Consider the following 23,371-nt stretch of genomic DNA (forward strand, 5'->3'; position numbering starts at 1 on the left):
ATGACACCATGCTGAAGTTTTGCTGCATCTCCTTGCTGTGACAAAATAATCCTCATCGAATTACTGATTCAGTCTTTCTAGAACACCCTCAGGAGTGGGGAGAGAGTCTGTGCCAAAAACTGCACCTATTGACAGAAATGGCACTGCGTACTACTGACAGAGGCAGAAACCCCTTCACCAGTGCAGAGCCACAGCTGCCTTTTCCACCCTCAAATCAAATGAAGATAACATTTATCTGGGATTTGTGAAGGCTTTCCAGATTGCATACTCAGATTGTGAGAATCTTGCAGCACTTAAGCCTCCTTCTCTTCCTTGCTTCCCCCATACCCTTAAAATACCACTCAAAACCTGGACAAACATTTGAATGGGGCTGATTCGTCCCCCACATCCTTTTTATACCTCGGATGAGCACAGTTCTTGAAAAAACTGAATGACAGTGGTTTTATTTATCCACAGAACTGGATGGTAGTCTTCTGGATTTGTTCACCTTTTAACTAAAAGATGCAATATGCAAAAATCAGAAGCTTTACCCTGTGAGCTCTAAAAAGTTCTTAAATGTTATTATTTATGAAGCTTTTACTGTGCATGTCTTTCAACAAGACAGACTCCCTGCAACTGCAGCCTGGTAGCAAAAACCTTTTTGCACTTAATGCTTAGCAGAGCTGCAGAAGGAGCACATCTTCATCAGAACCTGGACTCACTGCTGAAGATCTTTAGTGCCCAGAAGACAAGTATTTTCCAATAGTCATTCCTATCCTAACAGATCATTTGCTGTCAGACAAAACACACTGCAGCCCTGTCCTGCCTGCCTTGCCCCTCCGTGGGGCACTAAGCTGGCTCACAGTAGAGGCAGAGCACAAAGTGGCCTCCAGCCCCCAGCCTCAAAGACCTCGAGCAGTACCACAGACAGGCACAGAGCTGTCAAACACCCCCAAACCTTGCTGAGGTGCGCTAGCGACAGGTACATCGGAGCAGAGAGCGCAACCTCTTCTTATCACACATAACCGGCTGTGTGAAGACATCCAGAGCCATGTGTGCCATCCATGATGTCACCTGGACAGCTCTACAGCACGTCGCTCACAGCTCCTTCATTACCTGGTGACTGGGGCGAGGCTGCAGGATGCCTTGCTCAAACTAGCAGCAACTGTGAAGGTGCTAACAGGAGCCAGAGTTTCAAGCCTTTCCAGAACTCACAGCAAGTGTTCAGAGACAATCCAAATGTGATTCACCTCACACAGTTCAGGGGATATTGAAAAAGCATAGAATCAACACCTTGGCTGTACTAGCTCTTTTGGGGAAGAGGGACACATTAAGCAGCTTGCTTAAAATATTACCGTGTTATTGGTGCATTACAGTATACACAAAATTTAAGAACATCAAAACATACTGTGGTCAAATCAGCAAAGGTTTGTAGCACTAAAACACCAAAACACTGTACCCTACCAAAAGATGCCAAAGCTACTTTTAACCCCGAAGTAGTTCTTTCACAAAGACCAACCTCTCTTTGAAAAGGATCAATACTAGGGAAAGATACACCACAGTAAAAACCCAGGAACCCTCTCTGCATCTCTCAGGTTGCTCTGAGCAACTTGATCTAGTTGAAGATGTCCCTGCTCATTGCAGGGGGGTTGGACTAGATGACCTTTAAAGGTCCCCTCCAACCCAAACTATTCTATGATTCTATGATTTCACACAGAGGACTCGCAGCTGAAACAGAAGAGATACCCCAGCGAGATCAAGGTTGCAAATACAAAACAGCACTCAATGATCCAAACCAGGAATGAAAAACAGCTCTAGAAACCAAGATGTGTTCCTCCTGTCTAAACCAGACATCATCTTTCTAGGCACAGACAACAGAAAATGTACTGGTGAAGTGTTCCGGTGGGGAGCTGCATTTTGTGGATCAGCTCCTTCCCCATCAGGTACCAGAAGGTTGATCTAGCATCCCTGAGGCAACAGCATCATCTGGGTAATAAATAATAATAAAAATAATAATAAATTTGAAAAGCAACCCTCTGACTGTTTGTTTGGCAGCCCTCCAGCTAGCTAATTTCCTCAGCTGCTCCCATGATAACAATGACACAGACTAATGCAACCTCCGCTCCGCTCAGCTCGTGCTGCACAACATCCCCGACGGCATTTACCATTAGTATCGAGCTCAATGAGATAGGAGGATCTCTCCACAGGACTCCCGTAATCCTCGAAGTAGATGGCAGGCAGCTCTCTCCACTGCATGGCAGCCGCTGCGTCGGGAAGCGGGCACGCTTGTGTTTGGAGTTGGGGAGAGGGAGACAAGTCAGATCTGAAGTTGCTCCCTCCCTCCCCTCCGAAAGCTGATCCTCAATTTCGCAGCTTCCTCAAGGGAAAGCTACGCACAAAAGATTTTCCTCTGCTCTCTGCAGAACTAAACGTTTTCTCCCCTCCCCTCTGAGGAAGGTGGCTCAGACTTCAGTTAAATCGTTTCCCTATCGCTGTTTTAGCGGCAGGATGTTTCTAAGTGCAAGCTGTTGGAAGGCTTAGCTGCGGGACAAAGAGCTCTTAAACATGAGCGTGGTGGTAAAGCAAGGCTTCATGTGCTCTCTTATTTTGGCATATACCAGAGTTTGCTCACCAGCAAACATGAACAACTAATGGGAAAGGATTCAAAGCGCTGACTAGTCACAGCAAGGAGTCTTCTCCCGCCCAGCAAAAAAAAGAAGATAGTTATTTGTGAGGTTCACAGTACAAGGGGCATGACAAAGTAAACGAACTGAGCTGTTCACAGATGGCAAAGCTTCCTTCCACACTTGTGTAACTTATCCCAGACGTTCCCTGAAAAGGGAGAGAGGGAGGGGGAAAAAAGAAAAGAGAAAAAAAGAAAAAGCAAAACCAGCTGGCTGCTTACACAAGGCATCCGGAACGATACTGCCGGGACTCCAACATTTCCATTCAGTGCAGCAGAGCATGCTCCTGTGTAAATAGTTTCCATATGTCATCATTACAATAAAAAACAAAAAACAAAAAGGAAAGAAAGAGAAGGAGCATAAACTTTCCTGAGCCCAAACCTCTCCCTTTGCAAAACAAAATCCCTACTTAGGGGAAGGAAAAACTCTCCGCTGGCTGAGAGAGCAAACAAACTCCTCTCATTCGGAGGAGCTTAGGCGGCCACGGGGGATCTCGAGGGCAGAGCCAAGAGGGGAATAAGGGACAGAAAACATTCACAGGAACCAGGGAAAAATCACCCTTCCCAGCCAGGCTATTTTATGTCAACTGAAGTCAATTGGGACTCACTGTTTGATCTTTGGTGCCTGCATTTGCTTTAATAAATAATAATAATTAAAAAAATCCAACAACCTAGTAACCTCCTATAAATTCAAAGAGTTATAAACAAACTCTACAGGGTAGCTCTTACATTTGCCTCAGAGCTCCCCCAGTCTGGCTCTCATTAGCCTGTTCGCCAGATGTTCTGCTTTCTAGATAGCACACACTTTTTATGGCATTACACTGAAACAGACTGAGATGCCTCTAATTAGTTCCTTGACTGACTCCAAAGCCATGTGCCTTTACCGGACTTACAGGGCCTCCTCCTAAGAGGTTGAGGAATGTCTTGATGGAGCTGCTAGTTGCCATCCTGTCCAGATAATGGTATTGTAGCAAGTATACCTGTGATGACAGAACTCTGCAAGCTGTGTGGAAGCAAGGACAAGTGACATAATTCAGCAAAAATATTCTTATAATTAAATGTCATTCATACTGTTTACATATCACGTGTGCCATCAGTGTAAGACAGCAATATGTAAGTTACTCATCTGATGAGTTGCATGTGCAAGTAATATTTCTCTTGACAGATGAAAAAAGAAATGCCAAGGACACATGACTTCAGAGACAGGACACATCTTCATTCACATTGCCTTACAAGGTTCCTGCAAGTGAATGCACCAAACAGAGCAGCAAGAGACAAAAGTAAGCAAGGTGTTACCTCCTGCAGTCGGGAAAGGCCAAGCTGTGCAGGGCACGTGCTCCGGGCAGCTCCAGTAACCGCCTTGGGCAACTGGAGACACGCCAGCTGATAAACCACTCCGCAGCGCAGCAGCCACCAGGCCACAGAGGAGAAGGACAGGGAAACAGAAGGTCAAATTGTCAGTTAACCATTGGATTCCTTCTTAATTAAATTTAATCTGGTACCAACTTTGTCCTTTCTTTGCTTCTTGCTACCTTGTTTGTAAGAACTGCTGTCTTGTATTTACCCCTATCCTTATAGTCATTATTTCTTCTTTGGGAAGAGGCATGAGCCCTGTTAGGGAACACACTTGCCAGCTACGTTTTTTCCCAGGAGCAGTGTCTTGCTTGGAGCTGGACACACTTCCAGGAGCGCGGGCTGTCCAAGGCAAATGTGACTTCCTGGAGTTGAGCAAATGCTTTACAAGTTTGTTGAAAGAGTCCACACAGACAGGCAACCTGACCTTTCCAGCACGAGCGTCTCGCTGGCAGGCTCCAACCCCTTTGCAAGCAGGGAAAAGGGCACAAAGCAGTCTGTGACTCACTCCATTGCAGTCCCTTATCGCAGTGACTGCTGCACCATTTAACTGGAGCTATTTCTTTTCAGGCTTTGCTGCATTCTTCACTGTCACACCACCTCCATTTCTTATATCATCCATCTTGACTGTATTCGTATCTAATTACCCAAACTCAGCTAGTCACAGAGCTCATGCTTTTGGTTTATAAGAAACATAACCTGGCATCCAACTGCACTGAACACGTGCCCATGGAAGAAGGGAGATCAGAGCTGCCCATGGGGCTCCTGAACCTCCTGACCTCACATACAAGACCTGTCCCAGCGCAGGATCCCCGTGCTGGCTAAAGCTGCCGGCTCCCTCAGCAACTCTGCTCCCTGAGGCTGCAGTGAGGATGAACCAGGCTGCAAAAGGAGGATGGCATTTGCTTGTCAAAATCAACCAGAAACACTTCTCTCTCCTGGAAAGCCCTTATCAGCTGAACTGCATGGAATGCCCACTACAGAAGATGCAACTCCATGTTAACAAAAAAGGAAACGAAGTAGATGGCTACCCTTCCCCAACACAAGCTGTAGAGGCACCTTCAGTCCCAAAGCTAAGATTTTAGCAGTACTACAACACAATACAGGCAAAGCCCAGAAGCAGCTCTGGCTGGGAAACAGCAGGATCCTGAAGTGTCAAGTATGTTGGAGTTGTACCAGCACCAGTGATGGCGTTTTCCCTTCCAAGTGCTTTCATGCCATGTACCTTCACCTCCAGAGGATTTATCTTCTCTCCCTGCTCCAATGCAGTCGACAAGACACTGCTTCTTTTCTTTTCAAGTGCCGAGGCATGAACATGCGTGCATTTGTCTCTTCAAGGCCAGACTCACCTACCCAGGAGAAAAAAAAGCTGGAAGCTGCCTGGAAAGCACAGCTGGTTTGGCACTTGGCCACACATCTCAGAGGTGAGAGCGATAGAGAGTGAAAATCACTGCCTCTAGTGCCTGACTGCCACTTCAGCTCTGCCAACAGGAGCATTGTGGGACTGATCTTTGCAGCCCAAAATATCCTAGTGCCCATCCTTTTTTTAGGGCATGTTACAGGAAGGAATTTAAGAGCCATGAGGAAGTCTAAACAATTTACTATCAGTTTGTTGCCTAGGAAAAACAGGGCATCTCCAACAGAGTGCAGCACCAAGCCCTTCTGTTCCAAGAGAAATAATATACTTCTGAATATTTCAAGTCAGCGTAACTGAGTCATGCTCTTCCTTAGAGACAACAGCACAGCAGAAACATATGCAAAGGCCTCAGGGCTCTTTGTCTTACGATATTCTCACAGCACTCGCTTGCTGTGAAGCTCAACAAATAAAGTCACTTCAGGTTCCTATTTAACACAGAAAAGTTTTTAAAAAAATATGGATGTTGCCACTTCCTGTTAGTGGTATGAGGCGACTGAAGTCTACTGACCTCGCCTTTACTTGAGAACCCAGTGAGTTCCTACGGCATCAACATGAGCTCACTTCATGCTATCATCCACCACACTACAGGGAGCCGAATCCACATGAAAGATGAGCAGATGTCCCTCAGCATGGTAAGCCACTTTTTATATATTATTGCCTCTTATCAATTGCACTGCCTATCTTCTCATATTGAAGACAACTTAAGCCCTGCATTGTTTAATTAGAGGACCACTGTATCCTTGCTAACATCTGCACTGCACACATGTAAAAACCCTGATGCACAAGCTAAACACAATGACAGAAGAGCTAAAGCATGGTAGGAAATTGTTTTGTCTCAGCAGAAGCCGTGCCTCCAGCTAGCTCTTACTCTGAGTGGGTGAGAGCCAGTATTCAGTTAACCGTTTGCTCTAAGAAAATAAGGATGAGGATAATTTTACCCGTCTACACCAGCCAAGATGGGTTGGTTGAAGATCCTCATCCATGCAGTTTACTGCCTCATCTCTTTAGGGCACCTGCTCTCCTTTGATCTCAACCCTGAGTCACACTGGGGCTTGATTTTTTTTCCTCTTGCAATGTTATGTGGGAAGTTTTGACCAGAAAATGTTTGATCGCTGGACAATTTACACTCCTGAATATGTAGCAGCAAGAGGCAGAGGGACAGATCCCCCCCTTTCAAGATGTTTGGGATCCACAATTAGGTTAGCGAGAGGCTTGAGCGGCTGAAGATGAACTGATGGATGCTTTGTCAGCCTCAGAGAGGCCACTTTGCCCTGACCTTAAAAGCCTCCCATAGCTCACTAGTGCGCCAGAGCACACAGCTCAAACACCCTGCAGCAGTCAGCAGTGAAACAGAGGAGGATCACTCCTCCATTCACAGAGCTGCATCCTCTAAGAATATCATCACCTACCCCACTAGCTCTTGCTCCTCAGCTGCATCACCTTCCAGCATCTCATGCAAACCACCACATGCCGAAGCGCTCTTCCACAAAGCTGCCTTCGGACAGATGTGTGACTAAATCCTCCTGCATGAGAAAGTCCATGAAATACCATGAGAAGAGCCAGAACCAGGCACTCCTGCAGTCTGAGACCGTATAACACAGGAGTACTGACTACTTAACATAGCAGCAAAGTCAAAACCAAAGCATTTTTTATCAGTAACACTCACATAAAAGGAAAGGTTGTGTTAAGAAAATATAATTAAGAATCTTGCTTGTGTATTAAGCCAAATTGCTGCCGGTTTCATATCCTTCATTTCTGATCTTAAGAAATGAACCTCCATACCACAAAAAGGGGAAGTCAAAGCCACAACAGAAGGATCATGTACAACCTTACATTAGCCATGCTTTTAGCAACTAATATGCTCTATAATCTTGTCAGTCCAATCATACCACAGCAACAAAGGCTTTACAGACACAGAGATAAAATTATTCTGTAACTGGAATTAAATATTGGAGCCATTGAGGGGTTCCATGAAACAAATAATTTTGAATGGAAAACACAATTGGAAATAATAAAGTTTTTAGTGAACCCAACAAAAAAAAAAAGGGGGGGAAAGAAAACAGACAAGCTCTGCCTAAGGCTATGGCTCACTAGAGAGACCAGACATGAAATACACACACACACATTTGTAATTCATAATTTTTGAGGAAGCAACAGAAAGGGAAAGAGACAATATCAGAATCCCTCAGATATAGCATTTATTTTACACATCCTGTTACATGAAGGAATTTCCTCTTTTTGTTCCAAAAAGGGAAACCAATGCCTCATGGTTTTAACATGTTAAAGATCTGCTTTAGCGTCGGTAACAACACAATGTCAGCATTTTAAGAGCACGTTCCTCATTTCAATTCTCCAAAGCAGAGGCTTTGGATTTTCCTGATGCAGTTTGGAAAGATGTTTGATTAAGCTGCAATCTGGCCCTTTTAACGAAAGCAGTGTGCTGCCAGGTCCAACTGCCAGTTCCAGCCGCCAGCAGTTCTCTGGGGAAGTCGCTAAGTTAGTGGTGGGAAGCAGAGAGGAAGCGCTTCCCTTAGGTGAGAAACCACTATTGGTTTGGGCAACAAACCTCCCGCATGGGCACCCAGCACTGGAGCAGGATGAGAACAGAGCAGGCAGTAATAAGCTATGTGCCACACTGACCTTTCTGCCCTAAAGAGAGAGGGATAGCAAGAAAATGAGATAAATTAAGAAAGAATATCATGGCAAAACTCTAATGTCTTACCACTGCGACCAATGAAAGTTATTTACTGTGGCACAGCAGTAAGAAGTAGGTAATAGCGTTTTGTGGTGTTAGAAAAAGACTCCAGCACACCGGTTCTTTTGAAATGCAACGCTGCCACAACTCCTCTGCCTCGCCACTGTGTCTCAGCCAGGAAAGAGAAGCTGCCAGCTTCAGAGGAAGATGCATGTAAAGGAATGGGGAAAACCCCAGCTTCTAGCACTGTGTAACCGCTCTCCATTAAGAAAAAAAAGAAAAAAAAAAAAAAGAAAAGACAAAAAGACATCAGCACATTTGGTAGTAACTGCTGCTGGCAGGAACCAAAGAAGTTACATGTAATGGTGGGAGAGGAAGGAAGGAGTTAAACCATTAGTTTGACACCTACAAACCAGCTGCCAGAGGGTTTCCCTTCAACTGGCCCTTATTTTAAGTCCTACAGTCCTCATACAGAACTGTATCTTCAGAAGATGGACAATTTTGACTTCAGAAGTTTTCCAGCACTGCAGAACCCTCTCCAGCTCTTACCAAGTGGTTCGAAACATTAATCATGCTGTCAAATATGTGCCTTATTCCTTGTCTGAATTTCCCCAGCTTCAACCAACAGACACAACTCCACTGTTACCCAGTTACTGAAGCTACCTTCAGGCCTCTTGCATCTTGGATGAACTGAGCAAGGGCACTAGGAACATGCCAAGCATGAACACGTTGATCAGAGCCAGCAGGGATGGCAACATCACCTAACATCACCTGACAAAGCATCACCTTTCCTAATCATTATTATTGGAAGGACCAAGGAATACATCCAGCATCTCACTGGACAAGTGTCCCACACGCTCACTTTCAGCTCCGCTGCTCACGAAATCAGAGTCAGCACAGCCTCTCTGCTTGCCAAGGCAGCCCCCTCCACCCTTGCTGACGCACGACCCTACGGCTGGTCGTAGCAATACACACACGGCTTGCCTGCATCCATCTTACTAAGTAGTTCTAACCACTATGCTCCCATCCTCACTGTTACTACGCCCTCAACCTATGGTATTTCCTAACTTGATCAGAAATTGCTTTTTTTTTTCCTTCCAGATCAGAAAGAAATGTTGGAGTTGGCACGAGGACAAAATCTAACCCCTGTGACAGCCTCTGCTAATAACGTACCTATTCACTAACCAGTCCCAATAACCAGTTGGATTTTCAGACGCGTGCATCAGCCAGTTTGCAGAGCCATTAGCTACACAGTGTTGATTCATACTATTCACTTCCTCAATCAAAATGCCACATGGGTGCCAAAACAAATATCATCTCAAAACACTGTCAGTCTATCTTGTAACCTCACAAAATAAGTCAATGCCTGACTTCAGGTTCATATGATGCTCACTTTTTCATAAACCCACACTGACATGAAAAACTGTCCTTTAGGTCCAGATTTTAGAAGAGCTATTGCTGGTTTCCCATTATTTTGCCTGCAGTCTCCCACCTGGTGCAAAATACCTTTTGGGGCTGGAAGAAGGTCACTATCACTGCAATATTCAGACTGCCTCAGCTGCAGCCTTAAGGAAGAATAAAAAGTCATCTGCTGATTTTTAAATGCCTACCTTTAGAATCAGCTGTTTAATCTCTACTTTATTTACTGCAGGAATGGAAGAATAGATCATACAATGACCAGGTCATCTGGCTTTTCAACAAATAGAGAACACATACAGTATTTCTTGAGCTTCCCCATAGCGTTACTGACCAGTGTTCAACCTTGAATTTCTAACAGGCCAGTATCACTTAACATGTCTTATTTCTTGAGTCCTTTGGAGCACTTTTAACTCTCTGACCATGTTTCTCTTAATGATTTCCTCAACTCTCAGTTTCTATGTTTTTGTTTGCTATACAGCACTGCAGCTGCTTTCAGGTTAGTTTCATGTTCACACGGGCATGTCTGTACTGTGACTTTTTGCTGCCTCTCCAACAGCTTTGAGGCTGCCATTAGCATTTCCATTTTGTATGCATTTGAAAATTATTCATATACTTTGAGAGAGCACAATGTTTTGAAGTCTTCCCCTCTGCAACCACCAGAGATAAAGGTCCTGCCATCAGTCTTGTATTTGAAAGGAAGGGGCTTTGTCTTGGTCACTTCCCCCCCATCCTGATGCCAAAATTCTCCTTAGTAGGTTGCCTGTGAGGATTTACTTAATACAGGCAGGACCAAAGCGGTCACTTGTTTGCACCTGCCAGTTGAGAAAAAGCAGAATATTTAATACTACTTGAAGGTAGCAAGGCAGAGCCACAGAGCAAACCAGTCTCAGCAAGTGTTCCTCTCTTCAATCATTTCCAGTACTTCTGGTTTGCTCAGCACCCTGGAGAAACAATGTTCCCCTTTGCACAATGAAAAACAAGCAAATGGGCAACAAACAGCAGCATTTTCCTATTTCTGCAGTGACTCACCACTACCTAACTAAATAACCAGCTGGACATTGCTGGTTTGTGTTGTAGGACGCTGTGTTTACAAGATGGATTACACCACAGCTCTTGTGCCTCTCACCAGGCACGGATCCCCTCCAGCCAGGGTGACTGTGCCACAGAAAAAAAGGGGACAGACTGTGGAAATATTGTTCTAGTCAAAACTTCTGCCCTTACACCCTTCCTTTGGAGCCCCCTGCCTACAGCCAGCGGCCGCAAAAGCACTAGCTGTAGAGGATGGCATCCCTTCCTTCCTCCTCCCACTTCTGATTATCCTGTAAATGACATAGCCAACTCACCAGTACAATTTGACCCTGGGGAGTTTTCAGTGCTCCCACTTGCAGGATTGATCACTTAGTCTTAATTCTACAGGCATTTCTTCATTTAGTTAACGAAGAGCAGGAACATATTTGTGCATTCTAGTGAAATCCTTTGGCAAGCTACATTACTTTCGTACAATAAACTTTCTCAAATCCATTGAGGACAGTGAAAGTGTTCTCAAAAAAATAGTTATAGTTAGAATAAAATACAGATGATCAGAAATTCCCAGATGAAAATATATACATATACGCCTGTGCTAGGCAGTCACATAAGAAACATAAGAGAGTAGCTAAGGTGTCCAGCCCATAGAATCAGAGGGTTTAACACAGCTGTGCAGAGACACATCTTAAATTTTATTCCCCTACATGAGCAGGAAAAGAAAAGCCTTTTGTTCCAAACAGACACCACCAGACCATGATTATAAAACCAGCACTGGATACAAGCTTCAAAACCCCACACCATGATTCAAATCACAGCAGTCTCCTCCTGCCATCCTCAGGATCCGACATCAACCATACAGGGCTGCGGTAGATCAACACAAAAACGCACCTTTTTTGCCTCTCTTCCAGATGAAAAGACCAGCAGTACAGGTGCACAAGCTTCCTGCTGAACTGCTCACTAGAAGCAGATGGATGAAATCCTAAAGCTGCTCCTACAGCTCTCCATAAAGAAAGCAGTCATGTAAAAACCAGGCATCTTTTCAACATGCAAAAAGCAATTATGCTAAAGACACGGGGAGAGCCCTGCAAGGTCCAGATCAAAAGCCAGAGACATTGGAGGCAAGAGAAAGCCCTATCAAATTCACCACACTTTTCCCAGCTTAAGGATCAGAAATGGAGCGTTCTGGCTCATAAATTCTACTTCCAGCAAATTCAAGCTTAAATCCCCTGAAGGCAATAAGGAAAAGGCAATCAACAACAACTCTAACCACTTCACAGATGCTCCTGTTTAGTTTATACAGCACTTCTTACAGCATTCAAATGGGTAAAATGGGATTTCAACGCAGGGGGGCTGACGGCAGCAGGCAGGATTCCTCGGTGAAGATACCAAGGGCAAAGGAAGTTCTGAGAAGCATCATATTGGTTATGATGAGTGAACTCAGCGTGCTCAGCCTTTGCTCATTTTAATCTGCCAGTAAGCAAGCTTGGCTAAACTGAACATCCTGCATCTACAGTGCCTTAAAAATCCACAGGAATCACAAAAATGAGGGGAAAAAACGAACAAACTGATGCGTTCCCTGGGAAGCCATGAAAAAACTAATCGCTATTTGTTTCCAACTGTTGTTCCGCTTCCTGAGCCAAATGTTCCCAAGTCAGCTGCGGTGGCTGAGGAGTGACCGGTTAGAGCTGGAAAGTTGTCGATTTAAAATTGCAGCTTGAACACTTTCGAACTCCTTAACATCTTTTATAGTTCCAGGACCACCTGTTCGAAAAGCAGAGCCCTCCAATGCCGTGGCACATGCCCTTACCCCCGCATCTTCCAACTACAGCCATCAGCTTGAGGAGAAAACACTTAGTCTAGCCCATTCTTCTGCTCTCACACCAAAAAGATGCAGGCTGTGTGCTAGGGAAGAGACACACGAAGGGAACGGGCTCCCTCCCTCAAAGCATCAAGGTCATTACTCCCGTCTTCACAAAAGGAGTGAGAAGAAGCTTCCAGACTCCTTGCCTCACTCTGCAGCATCCTCCCTAATTTACAGTGAGCATGCATGACAGATGATATCCATCCCTAGTGCTCCGGGAGATGACAAAGGAGAAAGAACCATTTGACTCCCGGATAATACAACACTAACCCAAGTCTTCTTTACCTTGTATACGCTTTTACTCACGCAGATTTGAACAGCATGGGGCATTCAAGACCAAATCACTAGGATTTTTTTTTTTTTTTAATGTGCGAAAGAGTCAACAGTGCAGAGATTCTGTTTGACAAAGCATCCTACTGTGAAACACACAATGTGTGCATTGTGCAAACCGATCTCCTGCAGGGCTAAGAAAACAAGGCAGGCTCGAAAAAAAAGCTACAAGATAACTGCAGCCCACAATACCTCCTGGTACTTTACTCTGCTGACGGTTTTAATTCTATACGTACCACACTTACAGAGTCACGTTGAGAATGTCTCGATACAAATGCCTTTGTGAGTTCTGGGCAATACAGGGCTGCTTCTCTTGAATCAAAGGTACCAGCTCTACCCTCTCAGTACGGCAAGTATTTAAGCACAGCTGAGGCAGTCTGTCTTGCCTTAAAACCTGAATTCTCAGGATAAATGAGATTCCAGAGGATGATGCATTTGGAACTTAACAGCAGATGCACATTTTCCACTATTTCTAACATCATATCAAAATATACCCAACATCTAAAAAGCAGCATTTACCTCCTTCCTCTGAGTTTACAGAGCTCATCACCCAGGGAAACGAATTGTACTGAAGGAGAAAACAATAATCTCCTTATGTTTTGGGTGTTCATTTCCCTTTCCAAGATTTTCACCCCTCACTCATCTTGGAGGCAGTTTTGCTTCGCTTTGCTTGCTTAAAACATTCATTATAAGTCATCTAGGCCAGGAAAGGATTAGAGAAACACTGGCAGAAGTTGCAAAATGCAAGGCTGTTATGTCGCAGAAATGAGACTTTCAGAGGCATAAACAACAATCCAGCACCGAACTACCGCTTGTGCTTCAGAAAAAATTCTCCTCTATATAAATTTTAAGCAGGTACATACTAAGAAAACCAAATCATGCACGACAATGCAAAACAGCACCTCTTCATAACAAAGTAATGAAGCCTACCTGTCCACTTCCACGAAAGGTGTAATCTGTGCTTTACAGATGAGACGTGTTAACCACGATGACGTTAACTGACTTACCCCAGGTACAAGGAGGAGCGGCTTCAACAGCAGAACTAGATTGCTTCCAAAAATGAGATCCCAGTCCTGTGCTCTGGCCATGCTTCACCTCTAAACGCGGCAGCAGAAGCACTGCTACTGGAACTAATTAAAGGCAAATCGGTAGAACTAGGAGCCATGACGCAAGAAAATATCCTGCGTAGCATCCAAGAAAGCCACCAGATAATCCAAAAGGATGTTTAAGAGCCTGGCTCTCAGAGATCTTGGGATCTGCCAGGTCCATTGCAAGCGTCTGCTTGTTCCCTCATCCCCTATTTCTTCACACCAATTAGCTACAGCACTTCATAACTAGTGCCCAAGTCCAAATAACCATCTTTGAAATCCCTGCTTTCACACAAGAATCAAAAACTACAGATCCTGAAGGATTTATGAAATCTACTAGATGGCTGACATTTAAAATGTCTATTTTCCTTCAAAGGTAGCAAAGCCAGAATGCTTTCACAGCAATTAAAGTGATTCCTCGAGAAGCACAGCTACTAAGAGTTTGTGTGGTCACAGCACTTCCCCAAAGGTCAGGTATTTATTCTCTGTTTGTTCCCTCAGCCCCAGAAAACATACACTTGTTTTACACCTGGAAATCTCTTTTGTCCACGGACGGCACTACAGGGAGCGGCCATAGGAAGAAGGCAACAGAGAAGTTTGAAGAGCAGGGACTCATTGACCAGATGAGCTGAAACTGTGGACTACGTGGACAGATTTACTTTCTCTCACTTCAGGTCTGCATTGGTTGCTGAACACATCAAAATCCAGGCAGCTCATATGTCTCAAAAGAACATTAACTGCCCCCAATCCTGGGCCACCCCCAAAAGCATATGTCACCCATGGATTAGTAAATGAATTCTTTTTTTAAAAAGACAAGTTTGTTGTATACAACATCCATTAATGCTGTAATTAGGTTCTGTGTTCAGAAACATCCCATGAGTTTCCATCAGTTGATGACAAAAGGGACGGTTTTGCTGAAAGCCTCTTCATACATTTCATCAGGAACCGGGCCGACGTGCAGAAGCCAGGCGAGGGAAGAGGCCCTCCTTCCCGCGGCTCCAGGAAGCACAGCCCACACCACACACTGTTTTACAGGCACAACCAACAGCCTCGGAGGCAGTCACTGCTTTCCTCACCAAGCACACCTTGGGCAGCCCCTCAACTTCACCAACAGTGAAATGTCCTTTTCTTTATGCACTTTGGGCCACCTGCTCCTTCACAGCAGTGCATAGGCACAGGGGCACACGCATCAACAACCCTCCTTCTACCCAAAAGGCCAGGCCAGCTCTAGTTTTCCTAGCACTTTACTCTTCAGGCAGCAGAAGCTGAGATTGCAAAGGCTCAGCTGAAACCTCAACATTCAGAAGTTGTAACTTCCCATTTTCAAGCAATCCTTCTAGAAAACATCACACTTCACTGTTGCAGTTGCTCCCCCCACCTCCCCACACATAAAACAATAATTCGTTTTTACCTCAATTGCAGATGCTGTTGCTTTCTTGTAAAAACCCCGAGTTTAAAGATGACTTCTTCCACTTGCCATAATCCATTGTGTGGGAGAAACAGACATACAATATCATATTGTTCCCTGTACAACACTTCGAGCTGTACTTTCTGCTCTGAACACACTGAAACTCCACTTGAGGCTACAGCAATTTCCATGCAGGAGACAAAGGAGAATCTTGTATCTGATCTAATACAGGATAAGTCAGTGTGCACTCATTTATTGCCTATAGTTCCCATCAGCTCAAGGAGAGACACTGTCCTAGAGTTTCAAGGCTATCTACGCTGCCTTTGTATACGGAAAACATACCTCGCACTCTGAGGTATTTTGAGAACCCTGTTTGAACGCTTCCCAGGAGTTCAGGTGAGGGACTGGAAATTGCTGAACCCCGGCTGCTTCTCACCGTTTTCAGCACACAATTTTGGGAAAGTTCATGCAAGGATTGCATCCTCATTTTCGCCTTCTAATATTCAGTTAATATTAGTCATTCACCTTAGACAGGTGCTGGGAAGCTTAATTAGAATGTGTACAGCACTCAGAGATTCTCAGATAAGATGTACTAGGGAAGGGCAGCACCATATTAATTAGCATGGATTCAAGTGACAAAAGCACTTCTCTCTCTCTCCTTCAGCTGTTGTAGCTTGAAAGAAAAATTACCCAGCACCACAGCCCTACACGTTGCAGTCAGAAAACCATCGGCACCACAGGGACCACATTTTTCTGGATGTGGTCTGAATTCCTGTCAGCTTTGCAAGGATTCTGACTTTTCACTGTGGCTGTAAACGGGAGCTCCCTGGAAGACGTTTATCCCAGCACAAGCCAAGGAAGGCAGAGTTTTAATATTCCTCCCCATGCAAGTATTTTCTCCCATTAAGTGCTTAAGAGCTGTACGATTAGGGATATTAATTTTTGCAGCTGGGCATTTTCTTTAAGAATGTAATTTTCCACACAGTTTTCTCATTTAGCTTTCTTTCACTCTAACCCCAAGGCATTCACTTACCCAGAAGAGGACTCTTCTGCAAGGTACAGAAAGGAATACACTCTTGCACTTCAGCCTGTCCTTTCTACACCTGCAACAGGCTTGCTTTCAGAAAACCCTATTACTACTTAGTTCAACCCAGTAACTTGTCTGCATTTCCAGACAATCAACACCAAGAGTCCAAAACTACAAATTCATTTATCCAAGGACCTGACTGTAACAAAGCTACATCATGGATCAAGTTTTTTTTAAAAAAGCACAAGGAGTGCCTTAAAAAACGTGAAAGGTGATACACTGAAATCCCACAGATACGCAGCACTTAGCAAGATGGCTGTGACAGGCTAGAATATGGATTAAAATTTAGAGAGGTTCATTGACATAGCAACACAAAACAAGAGCACAACTTAATTATTATCAGCCTTGGATGCATGATTTAACATAAGGGCGGTTACACCCACTTTGTTTTTCCCTCGGTGTCACCTGGGAAGAGGATGATGAGTCCTTCACTGCAAACAGTCCCAGCTGGTATCTGGGGACACACTTAAATAAAAGCTTTGTGCTTGACCTGCCACCAAATCCTTAGGAGTCGATGGTCAGGCACAGTAACAAATGAGCTATTCCTCCAAATTCTGGCTGAATATTCTATTGTGAGAGTTTAGGCATAAGGAAGACAAAACCAGAAGGAAACAGCCTCCTGCCCTTCCCTGTCCCCATGCCCTCATCATCAGCCTGGCAGGCTCTTCCTCTCCTGAAAAGGGCTTCTCACATACTCTTTTTTCCTGAAAAAGACAAGCCTCTGAATAAAAATAGGAAATGATACAGTTCTGTTAATGTCATTTCAGTCTTCAGCAGAGAAGTGGAGGCAGAGGGGAAACATGTGAATTCCCCACAGCTTCCACGAGACACAACTTTTCTGCATTTCACAGTAGATTTTCTTCGCAGGCAAAGAGGAAAGCTGGACTACATGTTCTGGTTTTTAAACACGCTTACTTTTGCAAGTGATGGCGTCAGCCTGCTCACTCACTAATTTAAGCTTCCCGCTTCTCAGAGATAAATGTGCCTTTCAAGTTGTTTATGCCAGCCTTCCTCTTCTCATCTTTCATCCCACTCTCGCAGCACCCACTGACTTCAGATGGTTCCATATCATTCAGTATCACTTGCATAGAATAAGCTTTATATTTTTCAGCAAATTCAACTTTAACAGTGATTAAAACATATAGCAAAATAACAGTTCTTCAATACCAAGAGACCCTTCCTTCGAAGAATTCCAGGAAATGAATTCTCAAAACCCACACAGTGATCTTTTAAGAAGCACAAAATTGGTCCCTAAACAAATTCCCTGTATTTCAAGGGAAGCAGATTGTAGAATATTTTTATTTATTAATACGATCATTCTCATGTTTGTGCTTTAACACAGTTGTGATGGCTTCAACCAAATGAAAAACCTCACACAACTACTTCTTTAAAGGGATGGGAGGCGGGTGGAAGAAAAAATGAGAGAAGAGTGGTTAAAATTAGTCACAAGAAAGCCTATAAATATACCCGTGGGCAGAGAAAGCATTCTCTCTTCTATTTAACTTAAAAATAGAGAGCTTAACTTTAAAAGACAAACAGATGCAATAGAGCAGATGTGATGAAGCAACAATGTAGCAGAGCTTAGAAAAGTCAACTGGGCAATTTAGCCAGGGATGTATATTGCAGGGGTGGGAGAGGAGGAGGAGGAGGAATCTTGTCAGAAACTACCTACTGGCTCAGGAAGCCCCAGAGGGAGAAAATTAAGGGCACCCATATGACTGCAAGAGAAAAATTAAATCAGAGAGTCCTAGAGGCAGTATGGAATAGAGGTATAATGTGGAAAAATGTGATGCCAGGCCGGAAAATGTTTGTTACAAATGTTAAGCTTGTGGCAGCAAGGGCTTGAATAGGATCACACGACCTGTGCATACACCTGCAATGTCAACTGAAAGTCAAAGGGATGTGTTGAACAAAAGTGCTCAAATACATTCAGTGAAGTAGAACATAAACCAGAAACTCACGGAACATGCTCAAATGCACCCTTCCCATCTCACCTAGTGCAGGGCAATGGCTTTAACGAAGACACGCCGAGGAGAAAGCAATGCTTCTGAGAGATGGTGGCTTCTGTTTTCCCCCCTCCCAACACTCACAGGCTGACTCTGTCCCACTAGATACCAGGGGCTAACAGGAGTATGAATGTATTGTCTAAAAGTACTCCAGGTTCTTTGATAAGAATACAATAAAGATGTTAAAGTGATTTATCAATACGTATCACTTATTGCAAAAATCAGAATGTAAACAGGCAAAACAACAGTTGCAAAGGACAGATGCTTTATGATGCTAGGAAAATCCTACATGACATAATTGCAGCTGGTGCACCTGACAGCTTGGGCCAGTGGCACAGCACAGCAGGCCAGTGCCAAGAAAAGGAGACACTCTGGGCCAATGTGCAGGAAAGAAGAGTTTAAGGACAATGAGGTCACACAGAAACCACAAAAAATGTGTGTTAGAAACAGCATAGGTAGGACCCGTCCATCCAGTGTCCTCTGCCCTTTTGGCAAAACACGGGTGCTGTGAGTAAACAAGCAACATAATAAGCAACTTCCTGATCTGCTTTTCTCAGGCAGCCGCAGGGATGCCAAATGACAGCTCTGAGAGTTTCAGGCCCTGGCAAGCGCAAGAAAGAGCAGCCACCACAAAGAGAAAAACAAGTGGGCAGGAAACAACGACAAAGTGATCTTACTTTCGTTAGGCAGCTCCTCCCGATCCAGGTCATCAAGAGGGGCTGAGGCGCTGCTTCCACTGTCGTCCAGGGTGAGGATGAGGGGAACGTCATCATCCATGCTCACAGCCATCCTGACCCTTCAGAGGCTCCTACTCCAAGAACTTTAAATAACGCCTTTTTCAGTTCCACTTGTAAAACGCTTGTGTCAGAAACTCTCCCTAGAAAGTCTTCCATCAGGGATGTCTTCTAGACATGAGAATATAAAGGTATGTGTACCCATCTCTAGAGAGAACAGTTCAAAAAAGGATGTAGTTATTTGCTTTCAAAAAGCAGCACAGGATCCTAGACTCAACAGCAGTATTTATGCAAAAGCTAAATTCAAAAAGTCAGGTTTGGGCTGCCTATTCCAGTCAGTGCACAGCTCGCAGCATAGCATGGAAGCAAAAGAAAGCGCTTCTTGAGAAACTCCTGACCACTCAGCACAAGAAGCAGGTGAGCGTGATGCATCCAGAGCCAACATGATGCTAAGTGTCCCCGTCACACATGGCTCTTTCCCCTGTCATGCCAAAATACCTCGATTTCAGGTGGGGAGGGGCAGGAGGGAGAAAAAGAGACCAGTTTGAAGCTGCACACATGAAGTTCCTGCAGGCTTTTTTACTGGGTGATGTCACTGTCACAAAGTCACAGATTTCTTTAAAAGGTGGAGGAAAAAAAAAATAATCAGGCAGTCCCCGGACAACGTTACAGGGACGCTCTGCAACCGGTGTCGCCACGCAGCTCTTACTCTTCCCGTCTCCTTCCTCGCAGGCCGTGGCGAGGGCAGGAAGAAGTCACGCCGGAGGCCGCATCTCCCACAGCAACAGGCCGACCGCGCCGCTGCTGAGCGGGGGCCTCGGGCCGAGCCGCCCCGCGCCCGCTGGGCTGCACCGAGAGCCGGGACGGGAGTCTTCGCGGCGGACACTCACGGCTGGGCAGCAGGCAGAGCGGCCGGGACCGGACTCCTCCCGCGGCCTAGGAGAGAGGGACACCGAGACGGGGCTGTCACCGCGCTGTGGAGGCCTCGGGCCGGCCCCCTCCCCGGGCTCCCCTCAGCCCCATCACCCTCCCGGCACGAGCCAACCGGCCCCGCCGCCACCCCCGGCTTCCGCGGAGCCCTCGTGCAGCCCGCAGGTGAGCCTGCCCCCCACCAGCCCCTCATGCCTGCGGCCCCCAGAGACCCCTCCCCCGCCGGTACCCGCCCCGACCCGGCCCCGTCGAACCGGCGCCCGCAGCCGCTGCGCCACCTCGCCTCAGCGCCCGGCGCGCGCGGCCCCGCCCCGCCGCCTCTCATTGGCCGCGACCGCTTGGGCCCCTCCCGAAGAGGCCGAGCCTCCCGCTCTCCCGCCAATCCACGCTCCGTGCCCGCTCCGCACCGCCCACCGCCGGCCCCTGGCCCCCGCGAGGTGATCCGGATTATTCCCGCCTCCTCCTCCCTCCAGCACTTCGCCTCGTCGTTGGGTGGCGGCGCTGCCTCTCCGACCAGGCGAGGATGCCGATTGGCCGGAAGTGGTGATGGACTAACAACATCACGCCTCGACCACGGGGAGGAAGGGGCGGGCTCTCGCGGAGGGAAGCGCAGGCTGCCATTGGCTGTGTTGAGGGCCCGCCCCGGGGGTCAGAGGCGAGCGGAGCGGTCGCCTAGCAACGGCGCGACGCGGGCGGAGGGCGGGAGCTCTGGGCCCGCCGAAGCCCACCCTGAGGGGAGCTCCCGGCCCCCGCGCTGGGCCGCTGCCCCGGCCCGCCCCGAGGAGGAGTTGTTTCTGTTCCCAGGCGCCGCTCCGGGGCCGTCGGTGGGCGCAGGGAAGAGATGGGCCCTGAGGAGGGGCAGGGCAGCGCAGCCCAGCCCCAAGAGGCACCGGGGACAGTAGGTGCCGTGAAGGGCCGAGGGCCCCGTCGGTGAAAGACGACGCTCCCAAGACCCCAGGATTACATCCACCTCTAAGGATTCTCATGCTGGAAGCGAGCAGCCCAGTGTGCAATGAATAAATCTGCTCCAGGCTAAGCATTTTGCTCACAGGCAGCCCACTGAGCAGAGTCTCCAGAACAGTCCCTCTGAGCCCAATCCAGCCCGATAAAGCCACGGGGCTCTGTCCAGTGGCTCTGATTGTTTTGCCACCAGCAGAACTCCCGTCAGTGTTACAAAGGGGTAGGTAAGCTCTCTGTCCAGCTGGAGCATCCCCCTTGCTCCCAGAGCAGAGGTGTCCAGCCTTAAATTACCAACACTTTTGCAAATGAGCCTTTTCTTCCGTCCAGCTGATGCCTCGCACACCCTCCCCTTCTTAGTGGTACTTCTTTGTGTCATCCTCCAGGGCTGGATTTATAAGGAAGACAATGTGATGAGAGATCTCAAAAACAGCTTGCAAGAGCTGGCCAAAAGACTTCAAGATCTGCAGACCAAGCATAAAGCGGTGAAACAGCAGAAACGGGAGCTGTGGGTTTCCCCGAATGAACGTGCCGAGCTACAGCTGGACACTTGGCACCTAAGGATACAACTCAGAACACTTGTATTGGAGCACTGAGAATCAGTGCTGGCTCTTGAAAAGGTAGTGCAGGAGATTAAACCTGTCATAGTGCTGTCAGGTCAGGCTCCTGCCAGCTCCTGGCAGGATGCATACACTGGTTTTGGGAGCGTACTTGCTTCATCACAATGCTCTGCTGATTTCAGTGGAAAGAAGCCCTATAAGAACACAATTGCAACACCAAGCAAGTAGCTTACTCGCAGGACCGCCTTTCCTCCCCATCCACTGACTCAGCTCTGAAACCTCCTCTGCAAAGCGCTGTGCCAGCCTGGAGAGGCTGCACACTAGCCAAAATGCAGAGCAGTGAAGCTACCACAGATCAGGCGAGGCACGTGTTGAGAAACAAGGGAGCTGGTATGGGCTAAGCAGAGCAAATGCAATACTGCCTGCACATAAAACCATCTTTTATAGTTGTTTGTAGCACCCAGGGCTGGGCGCAGCTCATTTTGGAATCGAAGCAGTTCCCAGACTGGCTGGTAATTTGCTGAGACACACAAGACAAGCAGTCAGGATTGAGTCCACTGTGGAGAGTGTGATTTATCACAATGCTGAGCAGATAGAAAAACTAGAAATAAGAGCAGCAGCAGGCAGGAGTCCCAGCTGTGATTCAGGCCTCTGTATCAACAACTCTCACCTGAGCTGAGCATCAGTGACACTGGACAGGGTGAATCGGAAGCTAGGAAACAACCAAATATTTCCCCCACCTCATTTTATTCACACTTGGTGTTTGCTCCACACAAGCACCAGCCTACAGGCAGGACAGCCACAGCAGCAATGGGGCATCTTTTGCTCTCATGCTGGACTGCACAGCTCTGGTAGAACAAGAGGACAGGGCAGTAGTGAAGCATCAAATGCAAGTGAGAACTGCAGTACAAAATTCAAGCAACCCATTTGTATTTTACAACATTGTCCTTGTTGTGTAAATAAGGAGGAAGTGCCAGTTCCGACCTCCTGATGGCCTGGAAGCCCTCGGTGACAACCTGGGCCAATGTGGGACAGGAAAGCGTGTGGCTGATGCGACAGTCTCTGGTTTCCCCTATTGATTCCTTGGAGCCTGAACGCAGCAGTGGGAGTAAAATGTCCACCCCTGGCCATACAAGCCACTCCCAACTTGGTTTTCAGATAAAATCTCTCTTTGTTTTAAAAGGCTTCATCTTTCAAGTACTCCAACAATCCAACATTGCACTTTGTATCCTGCTTTCGGGTTCAGCAGTTCTCTGCTGCTTAGATTTCTGAGCAGTTACCCCAGTTTACCGATTACTCTCCTCGCTGGATCTGACTCATCCACCTGCTGCTAGGGAACAGGCCTCTCTTTCTCGTCAATCCTTAACCCTCTTGTCTCCATCTAGTGTCCAAATCACACTTTGGTTTCTCTCCCAGCCCACTTGAGAGACCTGCAGGCTTAACAGCTTGCATGTCACTGTGATGACAACCCAAATGAAGTTGAGCAGGCTCAGATTCATGTCAGCACCCCCAGAGCCTCCTCTGAGAAGGCCCTAATTGCTTTCATGTCCCTACAGTTTTTACCCGTGGAAAAAAGCTGCTTGATTCCTGCAAGGTGTAGGGAGGGGGGGCTGAAAGCTTGATGCTGATCATAAAGATCCTCATCTTCTTAGGTTTTTAATAACATCGGGTTATAGCACTGAGCCCCAGAACTGCTGGCTCCCCTAACCCTCCCCCTCCTCCTCTGTGTGGCTCACCAGTGCAGTGGGCAAGGAATAAACCGCTGCCAAGTGCCACCAAAACTGCCTGTCCCTGGCCACCTGCAGCCCGACAAGTCCTGGCTCTTCCCACGCACATAT

The 23,371-nt window shown here is 46.6% G+C and overlaps 1 protein-coding gene across 11 annotated transcripts in view; it reads right to left on the reverse strand.

Moving 5' to 3' along the window:
- TPCN1 (two pore segment channel 1) overlaps positions 1–20,631 on the reverse strand; it is a 49,610-nt gene extending 28,979 nt beyond the window's left edge. The window contains exons 1-5 of one of the 11 annotated variants that reach the window (XM_074887027.1): positions 19,030–19,127; positions 3,959–5,364; positions 3,556–3,665; positions 2,885–2,949; positions 2,145–2,264 (exon numbers count right to left, since the gene is read on the reverse strand). In XM_074887027.1, the coding sequence (XP_074743128.1) occupies positions 2,145–2,264; positions 2,885–2,945 (181 nt within the window). In that variant the 5' untranslated portion in view covers positions 2,946–2,949; positions 3,556–3,665; positions 3,959–5,364; positions 19,030–19,127. Of the gene's footprint in view, positions 1–2,144; positions 2,265–2,884; positions 2,950–3,555; positions 3,666–3,958; positions 5,365–13,770; positions 13,851–19,029; positions 20,023–20,245; positions 20,261–20,294; positions 20,320–20,430 lie in introns of those variants that run through there. The other 10 variants (XM_074887031.1, XM_074887028.1, XM_074887024.1 and 7 more) reach the window with 10 other exon arrangements.
- Positions 20,632–23,371: the final 2,740 nt, after the last annotated feature.

This window comes from Strix uralensis, chromosome 17, assembly GCF_047716275.1.
Source record: "Strix uralensis isolate ZFMK-TIS-50842 chromosome 17, bStrUra1, whole genome shotgun sequence".
NCBI lineage: Eukaryota > Metazoa > Chordata > Aves > Strigiformes > Strigidae > Strix > Strix uralensis.